This window comes from Macroventuria anomochaeta (genome assembly GCF_010093625.1).
Source record: "Macroventuria anomochaeta strain CBS 525.71 unplaced genomic scaffold BU25scaffold_39, whole genome shotgun sequence".
NCBI classification, from domain to species: Eukaryota; Fungi; Ascomycota; class Dothideomycetes; order Pleosporales; family Didymellaceae; genus Macroventuria; species Macroventuria anomochaeta.
The window spans coordinates 291,472-311,798 of NW_022985400.1; the positions used below are offsets into that span (position 1 = coordinate 291,472).

The 20,327-nt window shown below is 52.1% G+C and overlaps 7 protein-coding genes across 7 annotated transcripts; 2 read left to right on the top strand and 5 right to left on the bottom strand.

Moving 5' to 3' along the window:
- The first annotated feature begins 189 nt into the window (after positions 1–189).
- Positions 190–1,661, top strand: BU25DRAFT_401376 (S-adenosyl-L-methionine-dependent methyltransferase). The gene is made up of 2 exons (XM_033705011.1): positions 190–504; positions 781–1,661. Exons 1-2 carry the CDS (start codon positions 288–290, stop codon positions 1,443–1,445), a joined length of 882 nt encoding a protein of 293 aa, XP_033557358.1. The 5' UTR covers positions 190–287; the 3' UTR covers positions 1,446–1,661.
- A 115-nt stretch (positions 1,662–1,776) lies between these two features.
- BU25DRAFT_414672 (uncharacterized protein) lies at positions 1,777–2,630 on the bottom strand. The gene is made up of 2 exons (XM_033707349.1): positions 2,559–2,630; positions 1,777–2,290 (listed from the first exon to the last, which is right to left on the bottom strand). The coding sequence occupies exon 2, from the start codon at positions 2,159–2,161 to the stop codon at positions 1,853–1,855; it is 309 nt and encodes a 102-aa protein (XP_033557359.1). The 5' UTR covers positions 2,162–2,290; positions 2,559–2,630; the 3' UTR covers positions 1,777–1,852.
- On the bottom strand, positions 2,379–3,796 carry BU25DRAFT_183859 (bax inhibitor family protein-like protein). The gene is made up of 3 exons (XM_033700946.1): positions 3,177–3,796; positions 2,449–3,124; positions 2,379–2,389 (listed from the first exon to the last, which is right to left on the bottom strand). Exons 1-2 carry the CDS (start codon positions 3,713–3,715, stop codon positions 2,641–2,643), a joined length of 1,023 nt encoding a protein of 340 aa, XP_033557360.1. The 5' UTR covers positions 3,716–3,796; the 3' UTR covers positions 2,379–2,389; positions 2,449–2,640.
- Positions 3,797–4,864: 1,068 nt separating this feature from the next.
- On the bottom strand, positions 4,865–5,917 carry BU25DRAFT_414674 (uncharacterized protein; the record flags this gene model as incomplete). The annotated part of the gene is made up of 2 exons (XM_033707350.1): positions 4,865–5,750; positions 5,804–5,917. The coding sequence occupies 2 exons, from the start codon at positions 5,912–5,914 to the stop codon at positions 5,091–5,093; spliced, it is 771 nt and encodes a 256-aa protein (XP_033557361.1). The 3' UTR covers positions 4,865–5,090.
- A 1,252-nt stretch (positions 5,918–7,169) lies between these two features.
- Positions 7,170–9,080, bottom strand: BU25DRAFT_183964 (glycoside hydrolase family 5 protein). The gene is made up of 5 exons (XM_033700947.1): positions 8,669–9,080; positions 8,221–8,618; positions 7,519–8,168; positions 7,371–7,470; positions 7,170–7,301 (listed from the first exon to the last, which is right to left on the bottom strand). The coding sequence occupies exons 1-5, from the start codon at positions 8,734–8,736 to the stop codon at positions 7,282–7,284; spliced, it is 1,236 nt and encodes a 411-aa protein (XP_033557362.1). The 5' UTR covers positions 8,737–9,080; the 3' UTR covers positions 7,170–7,281.
- Positions 9,081–11,804: 2,724 nt separating this feature from the next.
- Positions 11,805–13,328, top strand: BU25DRAFT_350877 (heme oxygenase-like protein; the record flags this gene model as incomplete). The annotated part of the gene is made up of 2 exons (XM_033703329.1): positions 11,805–12,608; positions 12,657–13,328. 2 exons carry the CDS (start codon positions 11,805–11,807, stop codon positions 13,326–13,328), a joined length of 1,476 nt encoding a protein of 491 aa, XP_033557363.1.
- Positions 13,329–17,973: 4,645 nt separating this feature from the next.
- On the bottom strand, positions 17,974–19,026 carry BU25DRAFT_296595 (glycoside hydrolase family 76 protein; the record flags this gene model as incomplete). The annotated part of the gene is made up of 1 exon (XM_033701916.1): positions 17,974–19,026. A coding segment is annotated over one exon (1,053 nt), but the record flags the coding sequence as incomplete, so codon positions are not given.
- Positions 19,027–20,327: the final 1,301 nt, after the last annotated feature.

The following is a 20,327-nucleotide window of genomic DNA, read 5'->3' on the forward strand; positions in this document are numbered from 1 at the left end:
TGGTATGCATGAAATCCCAAGGACCGCTTCTGCATACTAGCTTCCTCTATCTCTGCGTATCACACACGTTCTTCACATGGAAGAAAACTAGCGATCGGCGCTTCCATGGCGGTTCTCTGCCCAAAGCCCCACCCAAGTTTTGGTCTTATCGGACGATCCTGAAACCTTATCCCTCAACGCCCGTTCCCTAGCTTACAAAACTACTTTTGTGGTGTTCGCAGCGCGTTACACACAATTCGCACATCAGCACTTGCTTCAAATACTCAAGTCGTTGGGTTCCAGGCATCATGGTTGCAAATCCGGAAGGGAAGGAAGGTGGGGCAGGAGGGGCCGCGGCAAGAACGACAAACAGCGGAGCGGAGAGGAAGAGCACGCAGAACACGCAGTATGATCAGATTGGGACGAAGTATTTGAAGATCAAGGAGTTGCCTGCAGCGGAGTCGGAGGTGCCGAGTATACTTGCTGCATTGGGCGAAGATGGGGTGAAGGGGAAGAGATGTCTTGGTATGTTTAGCCCTTCATAAGTCGCATGCATCTTTTTTCACATCTGGCTGTGGTCTCATAACTTGGTATCCCTCTCATCAAGCATCTCCCCATGCTCAACCTGAAGGTCTGCATATGTTCCGCAGTGCGACTGTAAAACCCATGACTATACACGCGAGATTGCATTGAAATCTCGAAGAACATTTGAAGTCCACAGACCATTGAACCTTCACCAATACCCTTTTCGATTACACAGCATCTTCAATCCTCCATGTGCACTCACTCACTAAATTACAGATCTTGCCTGCGGTACAGGAAAATACACGCATCTCCTCCACACCCTCGGCGCCTCCAGCTGCACCGGGTACGACATCTCCAGCACCATGATCTCCAGCGCGCTCGCCACCTACACACGCTCGCAATACCCCACCATGCACTTCGGTGTCGCAGACTGCAGCATTCCCGAATCACTCCCAACTCTTGCCTCCGACGACACCTCTGGCACCGGTGGCTTCGATCTCGTCTTCTCAGCCTGGTTCCTGAACTACGCCGGCACAGAGACAGAATTAACGAACATGTTCCGTGTCATCGAAAGCCAGATGAAGGTCGGTGGGAGATTCGTGGGTCTCACGACTAATGCACACGATCCTAACATGCATATTCCGAAGCTCGACTTCTACGGCCTAGACGTTCTGGTCCTGGATCCTGCATACACTGACCCAGAATCGCAACAAGTATTGGGCATAAAGGCGCGTGTGGTCGTTGGCGGTGGGCAAGGGTTCAGCTTCGATGTTTATCAATTCCGACAGGATGTGTATGAGCGATGTGCGAGGGAGGCGGGGTTGGAGATAGAGTGGAAGGAGGTGGTTGTGCCGGATGATGAGAGGAGGGGAGGTGGGTATTGGGCTGGGTACTTGGAAAAGCCGACGTTTTCTATGCTGGAAGCGAGAAGGGTACTATAGACTTGCGATAGCATGGCGAGTATGGGTTCTAGGCATCGATGGCAGACCCTGACGGACCAAATGTGCTTGAATATTGCACTCTCGTACCCATAGTCTCGACCACCAGGGCCTCGAGACAGAATCTGCAAATAGCTCGAACATTTGCTGGTAGGCCGGGTTATCCTTAAACATTCACTCTTCGGTTTCTTCTGAGATGGAGAAACTAGAATACTGGAGAAGTTGCTTATCTTCCGCCATATGCATCACCATCTTAAATGGATTGTATGATTGAAACGAAGGATTGGGTACATCAAGCCATATGAACATGGAGAAGCATCTCCAATAGATAGCACCCATATTGCTGACTTGGTGAGCTCTCTCCGCCATGTCCGTCTGATCGATACATATAGCGTCCGCCCACAAATCTATCAGCACGCTTCCAGAACTGCGCAGATGTCTAAGACATGACTCGAGGCTGCTGGGAATCGTGAGCTCTGTACATCCACAATGATCGGTGCTGTGTCTCGAGAATCTCCCCACGCGTAAGATATCGTTCGATAGTGAGGAGCATTAACCAGAGAGTGCACATTGAGCTGACAGTGGATAAGTCTGACTATTCGCCGGGTAAAAGGGTGACCGTTCGAAATTGGGCCACGCCTGCATTGAGCTGGGTGTAGCAAAGCCACACTGCGCACCGCTGGATCTCTGTCCGGCATGCCGGCTTCTCGAGGTCGCATTGTATCAAGGCTCATATGACATCGACATCCTGCTCTTTGCCAAGTGTGGAAGGTCGTGCAGGCCGCTGCATGGTCATGTCATGACGTTGAGGCTATAGAAGAAGTAACAACGATCAGCAAGAGGGAGACCTGAGCAAAGACTTCAGTATGGATACTCGATGTATTCGTGAGCAGTTTGGTGTGAGTTCTGGTAAACAGCTGCACAAGAGAAGACGAGGTGAATTGTGGCTGCTACGCCCAATTTAGCTTAGTCTTGACGTCTACTCTGGAGAAAGGAAGGAACACACCGACGAAGTGCGTATCACTACGTTGTAAATTTGAATGAATTTGAGTATTGTACATTCTGCGCTTGTAACTACAAGCCGCTGAAACTATTGACTAAAGTGTGTGCACTTACGGATGCATCATGAGCAGCCTGAAATGATGTCGATGTATCCTACAATCTTCCGGACCGGGTTCTGGCGACTACAGCAAACCGCTTACTTCCTCCTGTTCTGGCTCATGGCCAAGATCTGGACCATCCTGACGAAGATGTTGATGAAGTCCAACTCAAGGTGGATAGACTCGTTGACTGGGTCCTTGGCCATCAAGCCCTGCTCAGCCATGCGGGCATGGTGCAGCACCTTCTGGACATCGTACAGGGTGAAGCCACCGAAGACAGCAAGACCACCATAGAGCCAGATGTTCTCAGTCCACATCAGTGTGCGTGCAGCGGTAGCGGGGATGACCATGGGTGCGAGACCGGACAGAGCGACAATGGCGACACCAGCGAGGAGGGGTCCACCGAGGTACATGTACTTGTCTGTCTTTGCGGTGGCGCCGACGAAAGCGAGCGAGCCCATCAGACCAGCAGTGTAGAGACCGGCGCGTGCGAGGATGGCGGGGTGCATGAAGAAGAGGGGTGCGAGGAGGGCGGCCTGAGTGACGTTGAAGGCGGACCACAGGGCGTACTTTTGCAGGTAGCTGGTGCTCTTAGTACTTGAGACAACTGAAAATGTAGATATGATGTACTTACTTCTGAGGGTTGGTAGCCATAGTGCCGTACATGGTTCCAATGCTAGCAACAAGACCGACACCCATGACCAGCCATGGGTTAGCAGCCATGAGCCTGAAAGACCAGCCGTTCATGTGCATAGCGCGCGCAGCGACACCGATCATACCGACGCCGAGACCAGTGTGCATGAATGTGTCGTTGAGGTAGGCGCGCTCGAAGGGCGGCATGCCGCCATCCTCTCGTGTCTCGCGGTTGAAGATCAGGTTGATGCCTAGCAGGGTCGCGCCGAAGATACCAGCACCATAGAGGAGACGTTGTCGCGCATCGCCCTGCGCGAGAGGGTTGTTGTATGCAGCCTGCTGGTACGAGCGGCGGAAGGTCGACTGGAACTTGGAGACATTTGTGGCGGTGGTGAGAGTGGGTGCTTTCGACTTGAAGAAGTGCGGATGCTGCTTCAGTGGCGTATTGTGGAAGGCGCGCACTGAGAGCTGTGAAGTCCGTGTTACGGACTGCTTGATGGTCGCTGGAATGGCGAAGGGCCGCCGTAAGAGGAACGCCATGGTTGTGGATGTGATGTGTGATGGATGGCACTCAGAGGCGGAGGTTCGAGGGTATTTGATGATGACGTCCCGGATCGTGGAAAGCGCCAGAAATTGTCAAAGCTTCTTAACGCCGAGGGCAAGAACGGACGAATCGCCAATACTATCAATCTCAGCACGTCTCATGCAGTGCATCAATGACTCGACGACTCTTTTGGAAAGTACGGGATAAGACGGATGCATTTGATCCTCGCGACTCTGAGGCTATGTTTTGGATCGCAGTGGCAAAATTCATCTTACCCTTAACTTCCTGGCAACAATCATCAGACGCTGCGTCGTGCATGCTACAATTGGGATTGGAGTAGACAAGGTTGAAGTCCACATGGAAGTGCGGGAGTCTTGAGAATTTTGTTGTTGAGCATCGAACGGTTCTTCCTAAGTCGCCCCTCGAAGATATTCAACAATATTCGCACGAGAGGAGTGCGAAGCCCTTAGCTCCTCCATTTATTACTGTTCATGGACTACTGCGCTTCTCAGTGTGTTGTGACAATGAATGGTTCTCAATGCGATGCAGATGCTCGTAGTATGCGCAGATTTGGGGGTACATGTCGAAATGATCCTTAGAAGAAGGGTGGTTGTCGCTCTTGTTGCAGTCACCCGATAGCACAAATGCAGTTCCTCCAAGTCACGGAGGTAGTCAATACAACATTGCGCAAGTCTCAAAGGCATGCAAGTAGGCAAAGGATTACAGAGCGCTTTGCACATGAGAGAGAGCCGCCCAAGACTTGTTGAGAGCCTCCAGGCTTCGTCGAGACAACAGAGGTTCAGCAGCTGCTGTCTGTGGTCGTGCGACGATTGGCAACAAAATCACTGTTAGTACTAGTACAAGTCCTTGAGGCTTCTTCAATCATTCCAGAAGAGCACCTACTATGGTACGTTTGCGGCAGTCGGCAATGGCAGGCATGTAGGGCCTGTCACGTGGAGATGCATGCAGACGTTGAGGATCAGCAGTGTGGGGCTGGCATGTCTCACAACGGCGCTGCTGTGGCGGGCGAGATGTTGTGGATGCGAACGCAAACAATGACGACAAAGGGTCCATCAGAATCAGGGTCCAGACCGACTCACTCCACACAATCAATAACAGGGACAAACATGACTAGGGAGTGCGGCAGGGGAGAAGACATTCAATCATATACAGTGCAGATGTTATTGACTATCTACACAACCCAGCCACCATGGGTCGAAGATGGAAACCAGACAAAAGCGGTATATACCCTAATAAACACCAGGAGTATCTTAGAAAAGAAAGCAAACCGAACGCAGCATCATGACGTTATTGACATCCCAATTAGCTCCAATGCAATTTTTGAAAGCACAAACACTAAAAGGGAGTAATTTAGAGCATGAGCGCAGCAAGGGCGGCGGCACCGACAAGGCTGAGACCAGCCTTGATGGAGCCGGCAGCGCCGGTGGACTCGGGGAGCAACGCGGAGTTGGTGCCGTTGGCCGCGCCGGTGGCAGAGGGGCGGAGTGAGCTGGGGACGGTCAACGAGCCGGTGGGCTGGATGATGGTGGAGTTGTAGCCAGGGGCGACGGTGCCGACGGTCTTGACGGTGGTGGGGTAGGGAGCAACGGGGGTGGACTTGACGACTGAGGACGAAGCAACGGGGTAGCCAGCAGAGCTGGAGGACTTGACGGGGTATCCAGCGGGGGTGGAGGAAGAGGCGACGGGGTAGCCAGCGGGGGTGGAGCTAGCGACAGGGGCAGCAGAGCTGGAGGAGACAACAACGGAGCAGTCGTCCTTGGAGATACCGAACTGAGTGGAGTACTGGTACTGTCCGGTAACGTCGTCGATCAGCTGGAGTCCGTAGTGGGTGGTGTCAGCCTCGAGGGAGGAGGCAGGGGTCCAGGCGAAGGAACCAGAGTTGTTGATGCCCTCGGCAAGAGTCTGAATGGGAACAACGTTGGTGGAGGGGCCGCGGAGCAGGAGGAGCGAGACCGTGTTGGTGGTGGTTGGCTGCCAGGTGATGGTGAAGGCTTTGCAAGCAGGGACAACCTGAGGAGTTAGTGATTGTCGTGAATGTCGATCTCGTTGGTTTCAATGTTTACCTCGTTCAAGGGACGGGTGATGGGGTTGCCAGAGGGCTCGCCAACAGCGGCGTGGAGCTGCGCAGCGGCAATGCTGGCGAAGAAAGCAACGACGGAGGCTTTGGTGAACATGTTGACGGTATTATTTGATTAACGTGCGTAAAGCGACGATTAAGGTAGTGAATGTACTGGTTGGGGTTTTCAAAGAATGACGGTGTGCTTTAAAGAGCGGCAGGGAACAAATTCCTCAAGGTGAGAGTTGGCGATAAAGCTGAAAGAGACGAAAGCGTTCGACGGGCGCAGCGAGGTTATATTGGCACTTCACCGGTGTTCGCAGGGGTGGTAGGGCCTTAGGCTTAGCGCAATCCCAGCGAAATTTAATTTGTTGGACCCGCATGATGGTGGGTCGGTTCCTGGCTAAAGCCTAACTGCACGCGCTCTTGTTCATTCACCTAAGCTCAAATCAATACTGGCGTCAGGGGTTTCGAGTTGATGATTGGCTCCATGGCTTCGCTCGATTCACGGCCGCCTCGAGAACAGCCATTTCGGCTGGGTGTCTATTCTTGTAGGAAATTGCGTGTCGCAGGAGAAGGACGCCTGAACTATCGAGGCCCGTTGTTGAAAGCGGCGTTGTGTGAGCATCGTGGTCTTCGCGCGCTGAGAGCGGCTGAGAAAAAATGCGCACTGAAGGTCATGAACAGCTTTGAGCTCGTGAACTTCGAGGATGAACGTGGTTGTCAAATTGCGATGTAACAGGATACGACATCTTCTCCAGATTCGCGTCACGGTGGGACATGATCGATGCCGTGCTGCCTAGCTCCTGAGCTCAGACACAGGCCTGAGCGCAGAGTCAGTGATTGTTTCCAGGCAGCCAGGCGTGCCGCACAAAAGGGGACCCTTTGTGTCGCTCACCAAGTGTTACAGCCGCGGATAACAACAAGGATTAGCATCCTCCAAATTCTAGACGCTGCCGGCACGATGTTTGCCATCGCATTTTTTGCTGTAAGTTGAATGCAATCTCGGGCCGGTCAGCAGCAGGGCATTGCGGAGATGAACAGTGGTGCGACCAAATCTCAAGGCGCCTGGGAGAAATCACCGTTGGTCGCGACAAGCCTTTTTCCAAGCTCATCTCACCGACGTTATCACGACAACAAGCTCGATTGCACTCATCACGATTTACATCGCATTTTGGACGAATGTTAGGTTTATTGCTTTTATTGCACCTTATGACTGCGTACGTCACCGCATCTGCAGCCGACGACCGTCCGACCTTCATCCTACACAGCCCTGACACCTGACAACCTCCCGGACTTCTTCAAAAAGCCATTTCTAGCGAGCGAACGCAACTGGGTATCTTCGAAACAAATTCGTGAGATCATTACTCAAGATGAGAATAGTAGGTGGAGGTGGAGTTAGAGTGCGGAGCGAGTGTGAAACAATCAACCAGCAAGAGCAGGAGGCATCTTGGATTAGAGCTCAATGGACAAGCATCGTTGTGTTCAACCGCACTGGCCAGGGTCTGTGAAACATCAGTACCATGTTCAAGAGCACTATCTGCCTGAGGCAACATCTGGGGAAGGGTACTTACACTTCCTGGCGGTCAACGGCTGTGGGAAGATGCCGTTGGCAAGCAGGTCCTTCATGTCCCACTCAGGCGCGCCCTCAGTCTTCCAGGTCCAAAAGATCCACTATCACTGTCAGTGAGATGGTTGGGGGCTTACTGGTTGTCAACTTACCCCAGCAGCCTTCTCGTAGGCATCAAGCTGAGCTTCGATGAAGCGCCCAACGTTCGACTTGTCAGCTTCGGACAGACCGGCGACGCTGCCAGTCGACTTGCCCGTGCAGTTGCCAATCTTGCTGCCGCCACCAAAGGAACCGTCGTAGCGTGCGCCCTTGTCTTTGCCATTCAGCCACTTGGCGCAGTCGGTGATACCACCAGTCCACTCGCCGCTAATCGTCCACTTGCCGGTGCTGGCCATCTGGTTGCCGAAGTCGCAAGCTGTCTTGATATGGTCATCGATGCTCATGGTGACAGCATCGGTGGTGAAGATCTCATAGTGATGAGTGTCAAGGAGCAAGTTCCACATGCCAGCACCCCAGTTACCCCAGGATGTCACACCCTGGAAGGCATCGTGGAAGGCAACAGCAACGTTGGAGTCCTTCAGGTTACCCCAGCCATCCATGTAGAACTGGCGGACTGTGTTCATGTCGAGGTTCGGGCCGAGTGGCTCGTTTAAGAGCTGGATCGACGAGACGGCCGGGTGTGAAGCATGGTCGTCGCGGATCTTGTTCAAGACTTTGATGGTGTGTTCGATAGAGTCGCCTTGTGTCCAGCCAACATTGCCGTATTTGCCTGAGTTGTCGAAGCCGTTCTGCGATTCGGGTGCTACAGGTTGTCAGCCGAAAAGGTATGGATATCAGGACAGTTGAACACTCACCACCGTGCAGGTCAATCATGACCTTCAAACCAGCATTGTTCGCCCAATCAAGAGCTTCGCCGAGCTTGTCATACGCTCCCTCAACGTACGGCTCACCTTCACGGGCGATCACGCTCCAGTACCCAATTGGGATACGCACGTGATTTAACCCTGCCTTCGCCATCTGGTTGAAGTCGTCATGTGTGATCCAGGAGTCCCAGTGATCCTGCAACCTCGACTTTGCAGCATCCTTGCCCAACAGCTCGGTGAGCGTCCACTCGTCCTTCGCTGAATTGCCCTCGAAGATGCTTGGCGTAATCCAAGGCTCAAGAACGAACCAGCCACCTGTGTTTACGCCGCGAACCTTCTGGCCGTTGTAGTTAAATGGCGGTGCGCGCTTCGCGAGCTTCTCTGTTTCTCTGTGCGATAATAAGCATCTATCACTTCAAGGATCATTGGAAATACTTACAATGGGGAGGCATCTGAGCTCAGGGCCAGCAGGCAAACGGTCAAAGCTGTACTCCAATGTCCGACCATGATGTCGTTTCCGGTATGTTACTGCTCAAAGGACTATTGTGGTAATGACACCCAACTTCGTGGATCGAGGTATGCAAACAGGGTAAGGTGTTACTTGAGTAACTCAAGAATGTACATCCACGTTTTGCGCACCACCAACCTGGGGACATGCACAACTTTAAACCCCAACCCTCTCAAACCCACATGCAGCCCGAAGATCCACCCGGTCTGCGGAACTGGGATCTTGTTCCCGTCACCCGCCGCGACAACAAACACATTATCTCGCGGGCATGGGAATTGAGATCGTCAGAAGCTCAGAGTTCTACCGGCAAAGCTACGCCAGGGATGGAGCTCCAAAACCCGACCTATCAAACACTCGCTCGGGTTACTTTCCTCGGAGGTGACGTAGCGGCGGGAAACGCTGCACAAGCTATAACCCAAAAGTCACAGCTCTCCGGACTATGATCGGCTCTCCTAGGTTTGCGGAAGGTTTAGTTGTGGTGTTACACCGGCATGAGATGACTAAGGTGAGGGCATAGTCAGGTACGTAGAGCTGATTGGTGAGGCGTTTCAGGCGATGATGGTGTGATCGGCGGCGTGTGGCTCAAGGAGGTAGTGGAGATGAGAAGGTGACGAATCAGGATGATGGGTGCTGCTCACGCGGCCGAATGTGGAGAGGTGGATGATGTTGTTCTGGAAGCTCTGAGAGCTATGCGTCAACATTGAGAGCTTCCAGAGTGTGAGCTTCGTCAATGAGAGAACATCGCAATCTTTCAACCTCGTGAACTACATGAAGACGGCGTGTACTCTCTTCTGCAAGCGATGACATCAGTTGCAGCCTCGATGTACTTGTAAACACAGCATCTTCAATTTTTCGGAGTTCTTCTCTCAACCCTGCCAAACCCCTGACCTCATCAGCAAGGCTTCCATGAGCTTGCATGAAGTCAGACTTGGGATTGCGGGGGAACTTGCCATAGCTCCCCATTTCTGATCATCAAGACATTCCCACAAATATCATCAAGCGCAGCGAAATGCATGTTGATCCTCATCTCCTGTCCAAGCCACTGCAAGCCAGCGCAAGTTTTCCAGTCACCAGGCAAAAGCACCCAATCACCACCGGTAACCTGGTAGGCGAACAACAAGGAACATCTGCCGGCCCATCAATTCTGCCGGTGAGCACAGTCAGCCAGCCTTACACCCAAGCCTTAAGATCAGCTGTGGTGGCAAATGTACAGGCTCGTTGCTGATCGTTGCCTTTCGTTGTCCCTTCCGGAAGGTTTTGAGGTTTGGCAGCTTTCGGGAGTTGTACCCCGCCATCGCTGTAGGCCAAGCTTCACGATCGAGTGGCTCGCAAAGCCGGAGACCGTTATTCCCGCAATACGAGCGAATTGTCGGGCTTGGAATAGTGGGAGGCAAATCTCATGAACGCCGAGTGCAGAGCTTCATGCGACGAGTATGTTGTACTGCTGGTGGTTGGGTCATGTACCACAGGGTACGGTCAGAGGGGTAAGTAACTTCCGGGTACATGGCAGGTATGACGAGTGGGCATCACTGAGCTTCTATGGCGCCTTTGTCTTGAGCATCACAAGGCAGCTCGTTCGTTTGGCGTTGGCGATGATGATGTTGTTGGTGCAACAGGGTCTCAGTGCGCCGGCTGAGGCTTGCTTTGCCCACAGCCCCGAGTGTAACATGAGTCGGGTATACCACGCGCCTTGCAGACAGTTACTCAAGACGGTGTGTAACTGCGAGCTGGATTCGGAAGACTTTGCATCGTGAGTTTGTTTTCGTTGGTGCGTTATGTAGCTTGGCGCCAGCAGCTTCAAGTTGCCTTGTTTGGTGAAGTCAGAGGTCACAAGCACATGGTGATCTACTGGATCATCATTTTGGTGGTTTGTGGGGTAGACTTTGGGGAAGTCGAGGAGAACTGCAAGGTGCTGCATGGAGAGAGATCGTCATCGTCAACTTGAGAAAATTATGCCGAGGCTGCAAATCGGGTGGTGTAGGTGGACAGAGCCGGGGGTGAGGTTTTGGTACATCAGATGATGGAAGGGGGTGATGCAGAGAAGTGACGACATCTACGGAATGCTTCCGTAGAGTGGAAGAGCACAAGCTGTTACCTCAACATATCAAGGCGAACGTCAAGCTGCTCTTGATCGTGTATGTGCTCCTTTGAGAAAGCCCTGAGTGAATTTGTACAAGTTGTACGCTGACGAAAGTCGCGATCTGGGAGCAGCTCAATTCACATAGTCCAAGCGCATCGGTGTGGGAAGTGCGAAGATGAGAATATGCATCGATAAGTATGTGGCCGACCTGTGTACTGAGTTCGACCAGGTAACTATGAAAAGAAGAGCAGGTCCAGAAAGAGGAGGGCGGGGGATGCTTGCACACAAGGAACGTGGGAAGCGTCGAGCTGAGCTTCGTTGAAAATAATCAGAACCTTCAGAGCAACACTGGAACGACCAGAACATTCCTATACCTTGTATTTGAGCCTGCAGCGAAGCGAAGTCCTGGCATGAAAGAGCGTGTACGTTCTGTTGATTCGGTAGTGGTGCTGATGGAAGATGTACATATATTACCGCCGAATCTTGGTGGCCAGGAAACATTTCAGACCCCTGCCAGTTTCGGTGTTTTTGCTTATCGAACAGAACGCGGTTTCTAAACCCTCACTGAGCCTGAGTTTTTCTATTTTGTGTCAAAGCTCAGCATGTACGATCGATAGCCGTATCATTTCATAGATGGATGGCTAACACTGCGTCAACAAGCTCCGCGCAGGTAGCGTGCCCGTTGATGTTTTCGAAGATGCAGTTGCGCTCTGGCCGTTGTTTTCGATGGTGCGAACTAGGAAAGGCGTCGGCTTAGTCACGAAAAATGCGGACAAGAACGCCGGGCGGCATCCCAACTTGCCTCCGGACGATACAGTACGATACACGGCTATCAAGACAGCTTACCCAAGGTGAGGCCCACTCTACCACCGCCCCTTCACGTATTACCCTCATTGCGACTACAATGACAGGCTAGAATACCTTCCATGCGCTCCAGTATGCTGACAGCAATGACAGTGTCTCATCGCGACCTCAGCGCCGGCCGCAATGGGTCGACACGCGAATCCTGACATTCGTCGTGCCTTCGTAGAATTCCAGGATGCGGACACACCATCCAAATGCAACAAAGTCAGATGCCAGTACTGTGGCTTCGTGCGAGCGAAGAACACGACGAGGCAGATTGAGCATCTACAGGAGTGCCAGGCCTACATCAATTCGCCTGACGCGCAAGCACACATGATTGCGAACCAGGGCAGCCAGTCCATGGTCGAGCCCAACATGTCGCAGGGACCGAGTGCTATACTCAACGGCCAGCAGCCAAACCCGAACCTTCAGGTACATCGTCGCGGTCCCAACACGAAGCGCGCTCGTGATGGCCAGCCAATTGCGCCCAATCCTATGCAGCAACATCAGGCGCCCTCTTTGACGAACCACCTCCTCGCAACGTGCTCCGGGCCATTTGCGCAGGCAACACAGCAACCGTTCCTCTCACATGCTGGTTGTGGGTCACTTGCTGCAGGACCATTGTCGCAATGGCTGGTGCAGGATGGACACTACTCGAGAGGGTACATACGCTTCGTAGGCCAATTGTTGGCGAAGATCAGATTACCGCAGACGCAGAACTCGCAGTTTCACCCTATGTATAGGACCATGGATCTGCTAATCTCAGCGCTGAACAACATGCGCCGCGAAATGCAGTTCTTCGAGATCACTGCGACCAAATATGGCCTTGCACTGGGCAACGAGCCACCTTCACCCATCACACGCGCCCTACTGGATCTGTTTGTGAGCGCTAGCAGCTCCTGTGCCTCTCTACTCGAGGGCATGGTCGTTCTGTGGGGCACTGAGCATGTATGTTCAGGTCCACCCTTCAGCTAAAGTCTTACGCTGACAATGTAGTGTTATCGCTCTGCCTGGCAATATGCCGCATCCTTCAGCAACTCCCTCTCGACGCCCAGTAACGATAACCACATTGTCGCCCTCCACCAGGCTCTCATTCCAAACTGGACATCGCCGGCATTCAACAAGTTTGTCGACGCCACACGTGCGCTTGTCGATGAACTTGCCAACACCACCACGGCTCGCGACGGCAAGGAAGAGATGCAACGCTGCGACGAGATCTTCCGTCAAATATGCTGGCTGGAACAGCGTTTCTGGCCGGAGGTTGATGGTATGGGCGAAGAGGATGACGGTGCACAGCTTGGTGGTCCTTCCCACATGGGCACAATGGGCACTGGCCTCGATAACGGGATGAACAACAGTGCAATCAGCAGCGGACACATCGGTAACCAGAACATGGACAATGGATCCATGAACGGCGGTCGCATGAATAGCAATGCTATGAATAGCAACATGGGAAACAACAATATGAACGGACCCATGGGGTCGCAGATGAACAGATCAAGCATGAACGGGCCCATAATGGGTGGACAAGGCATGAACAACCAGAACATGAGCGGGCAAGGAGTGAATGGTTCTGTGATGAGCGGCGATGATGGCACGCCTGGCAACGATGATGGTAGGAACAACTCCATGTTTTCCAACAGCGGGCTCGAAGGTCAAGGTCCGTGATCTGATACTCGACAGAGTCCTCATCGGAAAACGAGGCAACACCTCAACTGTCGAACGCGCGATCGATGAACGCCCAGTCTAACCTACCTGAAATTCCACAGAGCACATCATTTTGCCGATTCGGGAATCAGCCCTGCAATCACGTCCATTGTGCCGAGCTCGAGCGTCTCCATCAAGCGCAGCTGAGCATCCGGCAGAACGGCCTGCACCGTCAGCAACCCGCATCCTGACACGATTGATGGACTTGAATGATAATGATCAGACAACAAGGATAGCTGCCACAAGGCAGGTGGCACTGCCTCGTAGTAGAAGGAGTCTGCGGCGTAAATTGACCGCCTCCCGAAGATGGGTAAGAGCATTTGCCTGACGAGCAGCCTCAGTTGTGGGCGTTCCTTCCTACGGGAAGAGTTGTAGCAGCAATATGTTGAGATACCCGGGTATAGTAGCTACTACACCGCTTCAGCCCCAAATCGGTTGTCTGAACAGTGCTCAAATCACATATATTCTTCCATGCGACATCTTTGTGTTTACTGGTGTTTTCCAGAGCCCAGATCATCGAGTTCTTGCTTCTCTTATAACGACTGAAATTCCGGGTCAGCGTCAGCATGTTGGATCCACGGGTGACTAACGGTCTGCGGCGCGCATGTCATCGCTTGAGCGCCTGCTGAGCGTCTCACCAACAGGTGCAGTCACCTCTCTGCTTATTCTGCCTGTCCTTCTCAATCTCCTTCGTTCCCCTTACTCTGCTGCCAATGCTGACACAGAGGCAGTCGCAACTATGAGTAGATACCAAGGAAACCCCCAGCCGTCACCAAGGACATCGCAGATCGAACACATTATGCACGCCACTGGAGGCCTGACATCGACAATGAGGGGCTTAAACAGCAGATCCGCATGGCCCTTGATGAGTTCTCTCGGCCATCCATCTGTCAGCCTTACAAGGACTCGCGCCAGGAAGCCCAGTGCTGGTCATACACTGAGAAGTTCCAGGCCACATACTCGGATGGAGTCTCAGGCTGTAATTGTGGAAAGGCAAGCCATGCGTGCCCATACCTGCGAAGCCCGCCATAAAGCCTGAGCACGCCGATGATGTGGCAGTGCTGATAACAAGGGAGCCAATACCGAAGATAGAACGGGCTGCTGCTCCATGTCTAACTCATTCGTTGGTTCACTTTCAGTTCATTGTGAGGACTGCTGACGCATGTTCAAGATCAGAAGTATATTTTCCGATCCCCCTACCAGACATAATACTTCGATCTATGCATACACCCCCTTCTCAGCCAGTTAGGAGATGTCTTCACTGTAGACGTCTCAAGAGAACCATATGCAGCGAAGGATTCGTTTGTGTTAACTACGTCAGGTTCGGCATGGACTATAATTCCAGAGTCCAAACGCACACGCGAGCGACGTCGCTGCGATAGGTGTTATGCGCACCGTTGGTGCTGCAACGGAGCCACCCCGTGTACAAAGTGCGTCAAAGATGGCGATGTGTGCACACATAATTGGCGTGATGAGAAGAATGCTATGGACATCAATGAAAGCGATCAAGAAGCTGTCTCTTAGCGCAAGGACACCCACGGTCACTTACAGCCTGTACCTCAACATCCTCGACCTGGACAGCAGGCTTTTCCACGCCCACTGCAGCCTCCTCCACTGCCACTGCAGCCTCCTCCTCCTCCTCCTCCTCCTCCTCCTCCTCCTCCACAGTGTCCTCTTCCACCATCACAACAGCCCGCTCCTCCTACACCGCAGCAGTCCGCCCTTCAAACTCTACAACAACATCCATTTCACCCTCACTTATACCTAGGAACATCTCAGGGCAGCTAGAAACCCTTGCTTGGAATCGAAGCATCAGAGTTGTCGACCCCACCGCCATCAACGTACACCGGCGATCCTGCAGTACACAGCATCGCACAAGCTGTAACGCGCATCGAGGCGGCGCAAGAAGCGCTCTCCAATGTAAATACCGCAATCGCTCAAGCTCTCCATACCTTGTTGCAAGAGCGCAGCACGAGACTGAACCTCAAAAGAACCTACACTTGAGAACGTGCAGCCAACAAAATGTTCGAAGATGTTACAGAGTATAGACCGTGGATACTGTAGTCCCCTAAGAGTTCTCGAAACTCACACACGATTTCCGATGCCATTGGAGCCCTCCAGAGGTTTGGATTTGGAAATTCAACTCCTTTCTCAATCAACTGTATATGGCACTCCTCTCCTCGGGCCCTTGGTAGAGCCTCTCTAGCCGGCGTACACGACGCTTTCACACCCGTATCAATAGCCATTACGACCTCAAACTGTCTCAGCTACTCTATCGTCCTGCTCCGTGATCCCTGCTAGATCATCACTGTCATCTATCGCATACTGCCATTGCACCGCCAAAGTCAGTTGTCACCGCGCCTCAACGACCCCGCATGGGCCGAGAGAAGCCAGACATGGCTTCCTGACTCGCATCTTACCACAGCGGCAACTTCACCCGCGAGGACGTCACCAAGGGCTGTAGCATCGGTCTTGCAACATACCTCGACCTCGTTGATTACCTGAGGTGTGAGTTGACTAAGATGAATTTGACTTGGTGGCGAGGAGGTGCAAGACGGCCTCATGAAGGTGGATATGATTGTGAACGCTTTCGAGGAAGGAAAGGCTGATCGGTTTGAATTTTTCGAGTCTCAAGATGCTCCGAGTCCTCAGCGCCAAAGAGGAGGGTATCAATGCCAAGATCTTCTAAGTTATCTGTCTCGTTCGCCACTCTTCCCTTTCCTTCATCCCGATTTCTTTTCATGGTTTTCAGCTGTCCTTCTAAGGCCCCCACTCGAGCTTCGAGAAGCTCAAGCCTTGTCTCTTCCGGGTCGGTTGCTTGCGGCCAAGCAACGGGGTACTTTCTGATCTCCTGTTTCCTGTCCACGTCCCCCGTTGTTTCATTGATAGTTGGTGTTTCGTGCAAGATCTTTGCCATTTTCCGGGCCGAGACGCCCAAGTGCTCGTAGTCAAAATTATTCCTGTCGTACCCGTGAGTTTCGCCGCTCGTGTTAGCGAAGAGGTCTCGGCCTTTGTCTCTGATGTTGTTGCGAGCGTATTCTCCTGTCAACTGATTGTAAAGATTGTAAAACAGATTGACTTGATTTTGGCTTGCGTCCGCCCATATTTGACCCCAAATACTTGCCACTTTGGGCCAGAACCTCGGACATTGTACGGTGTCTTGTTGGGTAATTCAAAGACCGGTTTCTCTATTATATGCCTAGTTTGAAGGGCTGCATTGATGCGTTTGTAACTGAACAGGTCCTTGTTCAAGCCTGCGTTTGCTTTGAGAAGGGGAGCTAATTCTTGCCGACGATTTGCAGCGAATTTGGGGAGGTTGTTGATCCTCTGTCGTGGCAGGTCGAGGTCGCCCACTTAGCACCCGGTGTGTTGGCAGAAGAGATTGATATTCTCGTACGCGTATACTCTTAGAAGGATCTCGTAATTCGAGAACCTTGGATTGCCTCTTAGTGGAAGATACCTCTGTATTTTGCTGTTGAGGAGCTCCATCAGGATGAAACTATGCCCATCGAAAGATCTGAAAAGAAGTCAAGCCGTTGTAGGACCCAACTTCATATTCGTAGGTGTCTCGACCCACTATGTCCCTGTTTCTACGCCACAAGAGTATTTCGTCCGCGTAAGATGTTACAGTCTCTGTGTGCCACCACAATGTGGCCGAAACGACCTCTTCATGGAGCTCTCCTAGAACAAGAACATATCCTATCTTATCGGTTCCCGATGTTATTATTGCAGCGCCTTCTCTACTGAGAGTCTGTAATGATCCTTCAAAACCTTGGATGTCTTGAATCAAGTTCCGTGCTTTTCTTCGACAGGAATCACGTCATGAACTATGTAATTATGATTGACAGTCTAGAGGACAAGAGCGACCCTTGCGATTAGCGTGAGTTCAGAACTCGAAGTATGGTCAAACGGAGATGAACGGATTACCTTAGCGCTTTCACCCAAGATGACCGGTCCTCACTCTCAATACGTCCTGTGTACAATTCTACCCAATGGTCGAAAGCCAGCCAGACAACGCCAATGAAAATCATCAGCGGTCCAAGCACGTACGTGCTCAGTCAGTCGCTGTTGTACGTTATCGGGCTCAGGATATACAGTATATGTAGCAAGCGTTCCATCATAATTGTGGTCTGAATTATCCAACAAGAATGAAAAAAAAAGCAGGTGTTTACTCTTCTGTGTGATCAGGCTGAACTTATGATGGGCTTCCCACGCTTTGCAGCTGAGCTGACCTCGGAGCTGAGATCTTGAATTAGAAATATATGGCGTCAGTGAGAGCATGTGTAATGAGGGGCTTGCCCGAAAGGCTGAGCGTGTTTAGTACAGGATTCTGCTTGGTGACGCTGTTTGAAACTTGGGAGTGAGCATTGAAGACGGACAAAGTGGATTGGGTCCACTGGTCAACCTGTAGGGACATCTGTTACAACTTGAAGTATGATAAATGTAACTATTAGTTCACGAAAGCCTCAGCTTTCAGGAAGTATGTGCACACAAGGCTCAACAAAAACAAGCGTAGCCAACAGGTCACACTGTCATTGCTATCTGGGCTTCAACTGCATCGTTTTGCCCACTTCACTCTTCCAGCAATACTCCTCACACTCCTCGCCCCAATCGTCCCTTCCTTCCCACCAACACCCTGAATCCTCAATCCAGCATCCACTATCTCAAGCTCATTAAACGATGCAATAGCCCCCAATCCCTCCGTCGTCCCTGCAGTAGCCATACTACTCGCACCGCCCATAATCTCTATCACACTATCCCTCAGCTCCGGCAGCAGCTCCGCCGTAGCCCCCAGCCACCTTGCTAACGTCCCCTTAAAGCTAACCTGATCAGAATCACAACTCCCATCCCCCTCACACTTCGCCTCCCACAATTCGCCCGTCTCTTCGTTCACGAAGTTACGCTTGGCAGACGCAATGAAACCTTTAGTCCTGTCTAGCCACTCGTCTTCGCCGGTGAGTTTACTCATAACAGCAGCGCCGTACATGAAAACACCGACATTGTAACTCCACATATTGTGGTTCACATCCACGCACCCATTCTCGCCCTTCGCATCGTCTGTGCCATCGTACACATCGAACTCCGGACTAACCAACCCCACGCTGACGGTCCAGTCATAGCTCTTGATTGCCCAGGCCTTGATGTCTGCAGACGAAGTAAGTAGTGCGAGACGAGCCGCCATTTGGAAGAATAATCCGTTTGCAATGGAGGACTTGTAGTGCCAGCCATCTGTGCCGTCGCCTTCGAGGATTTTCCATTTCATGCCGCCGTTGCACTTGTCGTTGTCCCAGCGTGTAGTCTGCTCCTGAAAAACGTTCTGTGCGAGGGTCGCCCAGGGTACGGGGCCAGTTTGTGCGAGGGAGGTTTCTGCAGCTGTAAGGGCGGCCAGGGCCCACCATGCTTGGTCGTCGTTGCCGGTTGCATGGACGGTCATGAAGTCGTTTGTGCCGGTGGCTTCGGTGATGAGCGTGTTTGAGAGAAGAGTTGCGTATTGAGAGTCTCCTGTTGTAGCAGTGTATGTCAGGAGGGCGTCGACGCCGGATCCGGACTGCCACCACCAGATTGGTTCGGCGAAGAGGGCAAGGCCTTGATCCGGGTATGTTGCGCGAAGAGAAGATGCGAATGCACCAGCGGTGGTCAGGAGGAGTTTGGCTGCCGGCGCTGCAGCTGCTGTTGCGGACGGGGTTGTCGATGCGATTGTTGATGATGTTACCGAGGTCGCGGAAGGTGTTACGATAGGCGATTCAATAGCCGTGTTTGTGGAGTTCGAGGCCAAAAATGGCGATTCTGGAAAGAAGAGTGTCACCAACGGGGCGATGATTGAAGGAAGACGCATATTGAAGGTTAATCTGCCTGATCTTCGGTGTAGCTGGAGGTGTCGAATCGAATTGGAATGCTGTCGAGGAGTATATAAAAGAGCGAGATCGACTCGCGAGTCAAAAGAATGTATAGACGTCAAGTCAAGAAACGAATGTCATGGACAAAGGCAGCCCCAAGGCAGATTCAGGCAGCGACCGAAGGAAGAACCTCTCCGCAAGAAACACCGGAAAAGAAGGTAACAAGTCGACAAGACGACAACAAGGAAAGGCGTCCAATTCCATGTGGACTCATTCGGGTGCTATACTTCCTTCGCCAAGGTTGAGTGGACCAACCGGGTAAACGCCCTGCCGTGACAGGCCCACATGTTGCACTGCCGACATGTGGATCGAACCTGTCGAAGGGTTTCTGCTTTTGATGGGGATGTTCATACTGGCGCATGTTGACGTTGTGTCCGCCCCTGTTTCATGTGAAGATATTGTGGGTCGCCGCGTGGTTTGAAACGTTGATAAGAAAATCTCTTTTTTGTGATTCGGCGATGTGCAGAAATGAGGACAATCATGCGTCTGAATGCTGTCAGTTGCAGCCAATTTATCCTCCAGGTTCTGGTGGCTCTGATAGGGCTGTCAATGTTCTAATTAGAACTGTAGTTGTTTTTGTTCGAACGAGAGGAACGACTGCTTGAGAGAGAGCAACGAAGTGCCGCAACAGCGACGCGTGTGTTAATCTTGGCGCATCGCGACTTTTGGGAGGCCTGGAGCAGGCTTTCAATGCGATGCAGCGAAGGAATCGAAAGTGTGCTCAAGATGTGCTGTTGCTGTCGTATGCGACTGTGTTTGGGAGGAAGAGAGTCCCTCGCAGTCAGCCTTAGGTGCCCTGCCAAGCTCAACACGTGCGCTCGTACCTTCACACACTATACAGAAAGATGCACTGTCCATAATGCCAATGCGATGTTTCCGATGTGTGAAATCACTGTGTAGTCACGAGAGTCGCCACGTAGTTCCGAAGACATTTGCACAATTCCATCCCTTCACAGCGTGCTGTCTTGGTTCTCTGTTATATGTACATTCTGCTACCATATTTGGCTGTATGATGCGATTGATACAGTCTGCTACTTCGCTAAGGCTGGAAAAATCCTAAACA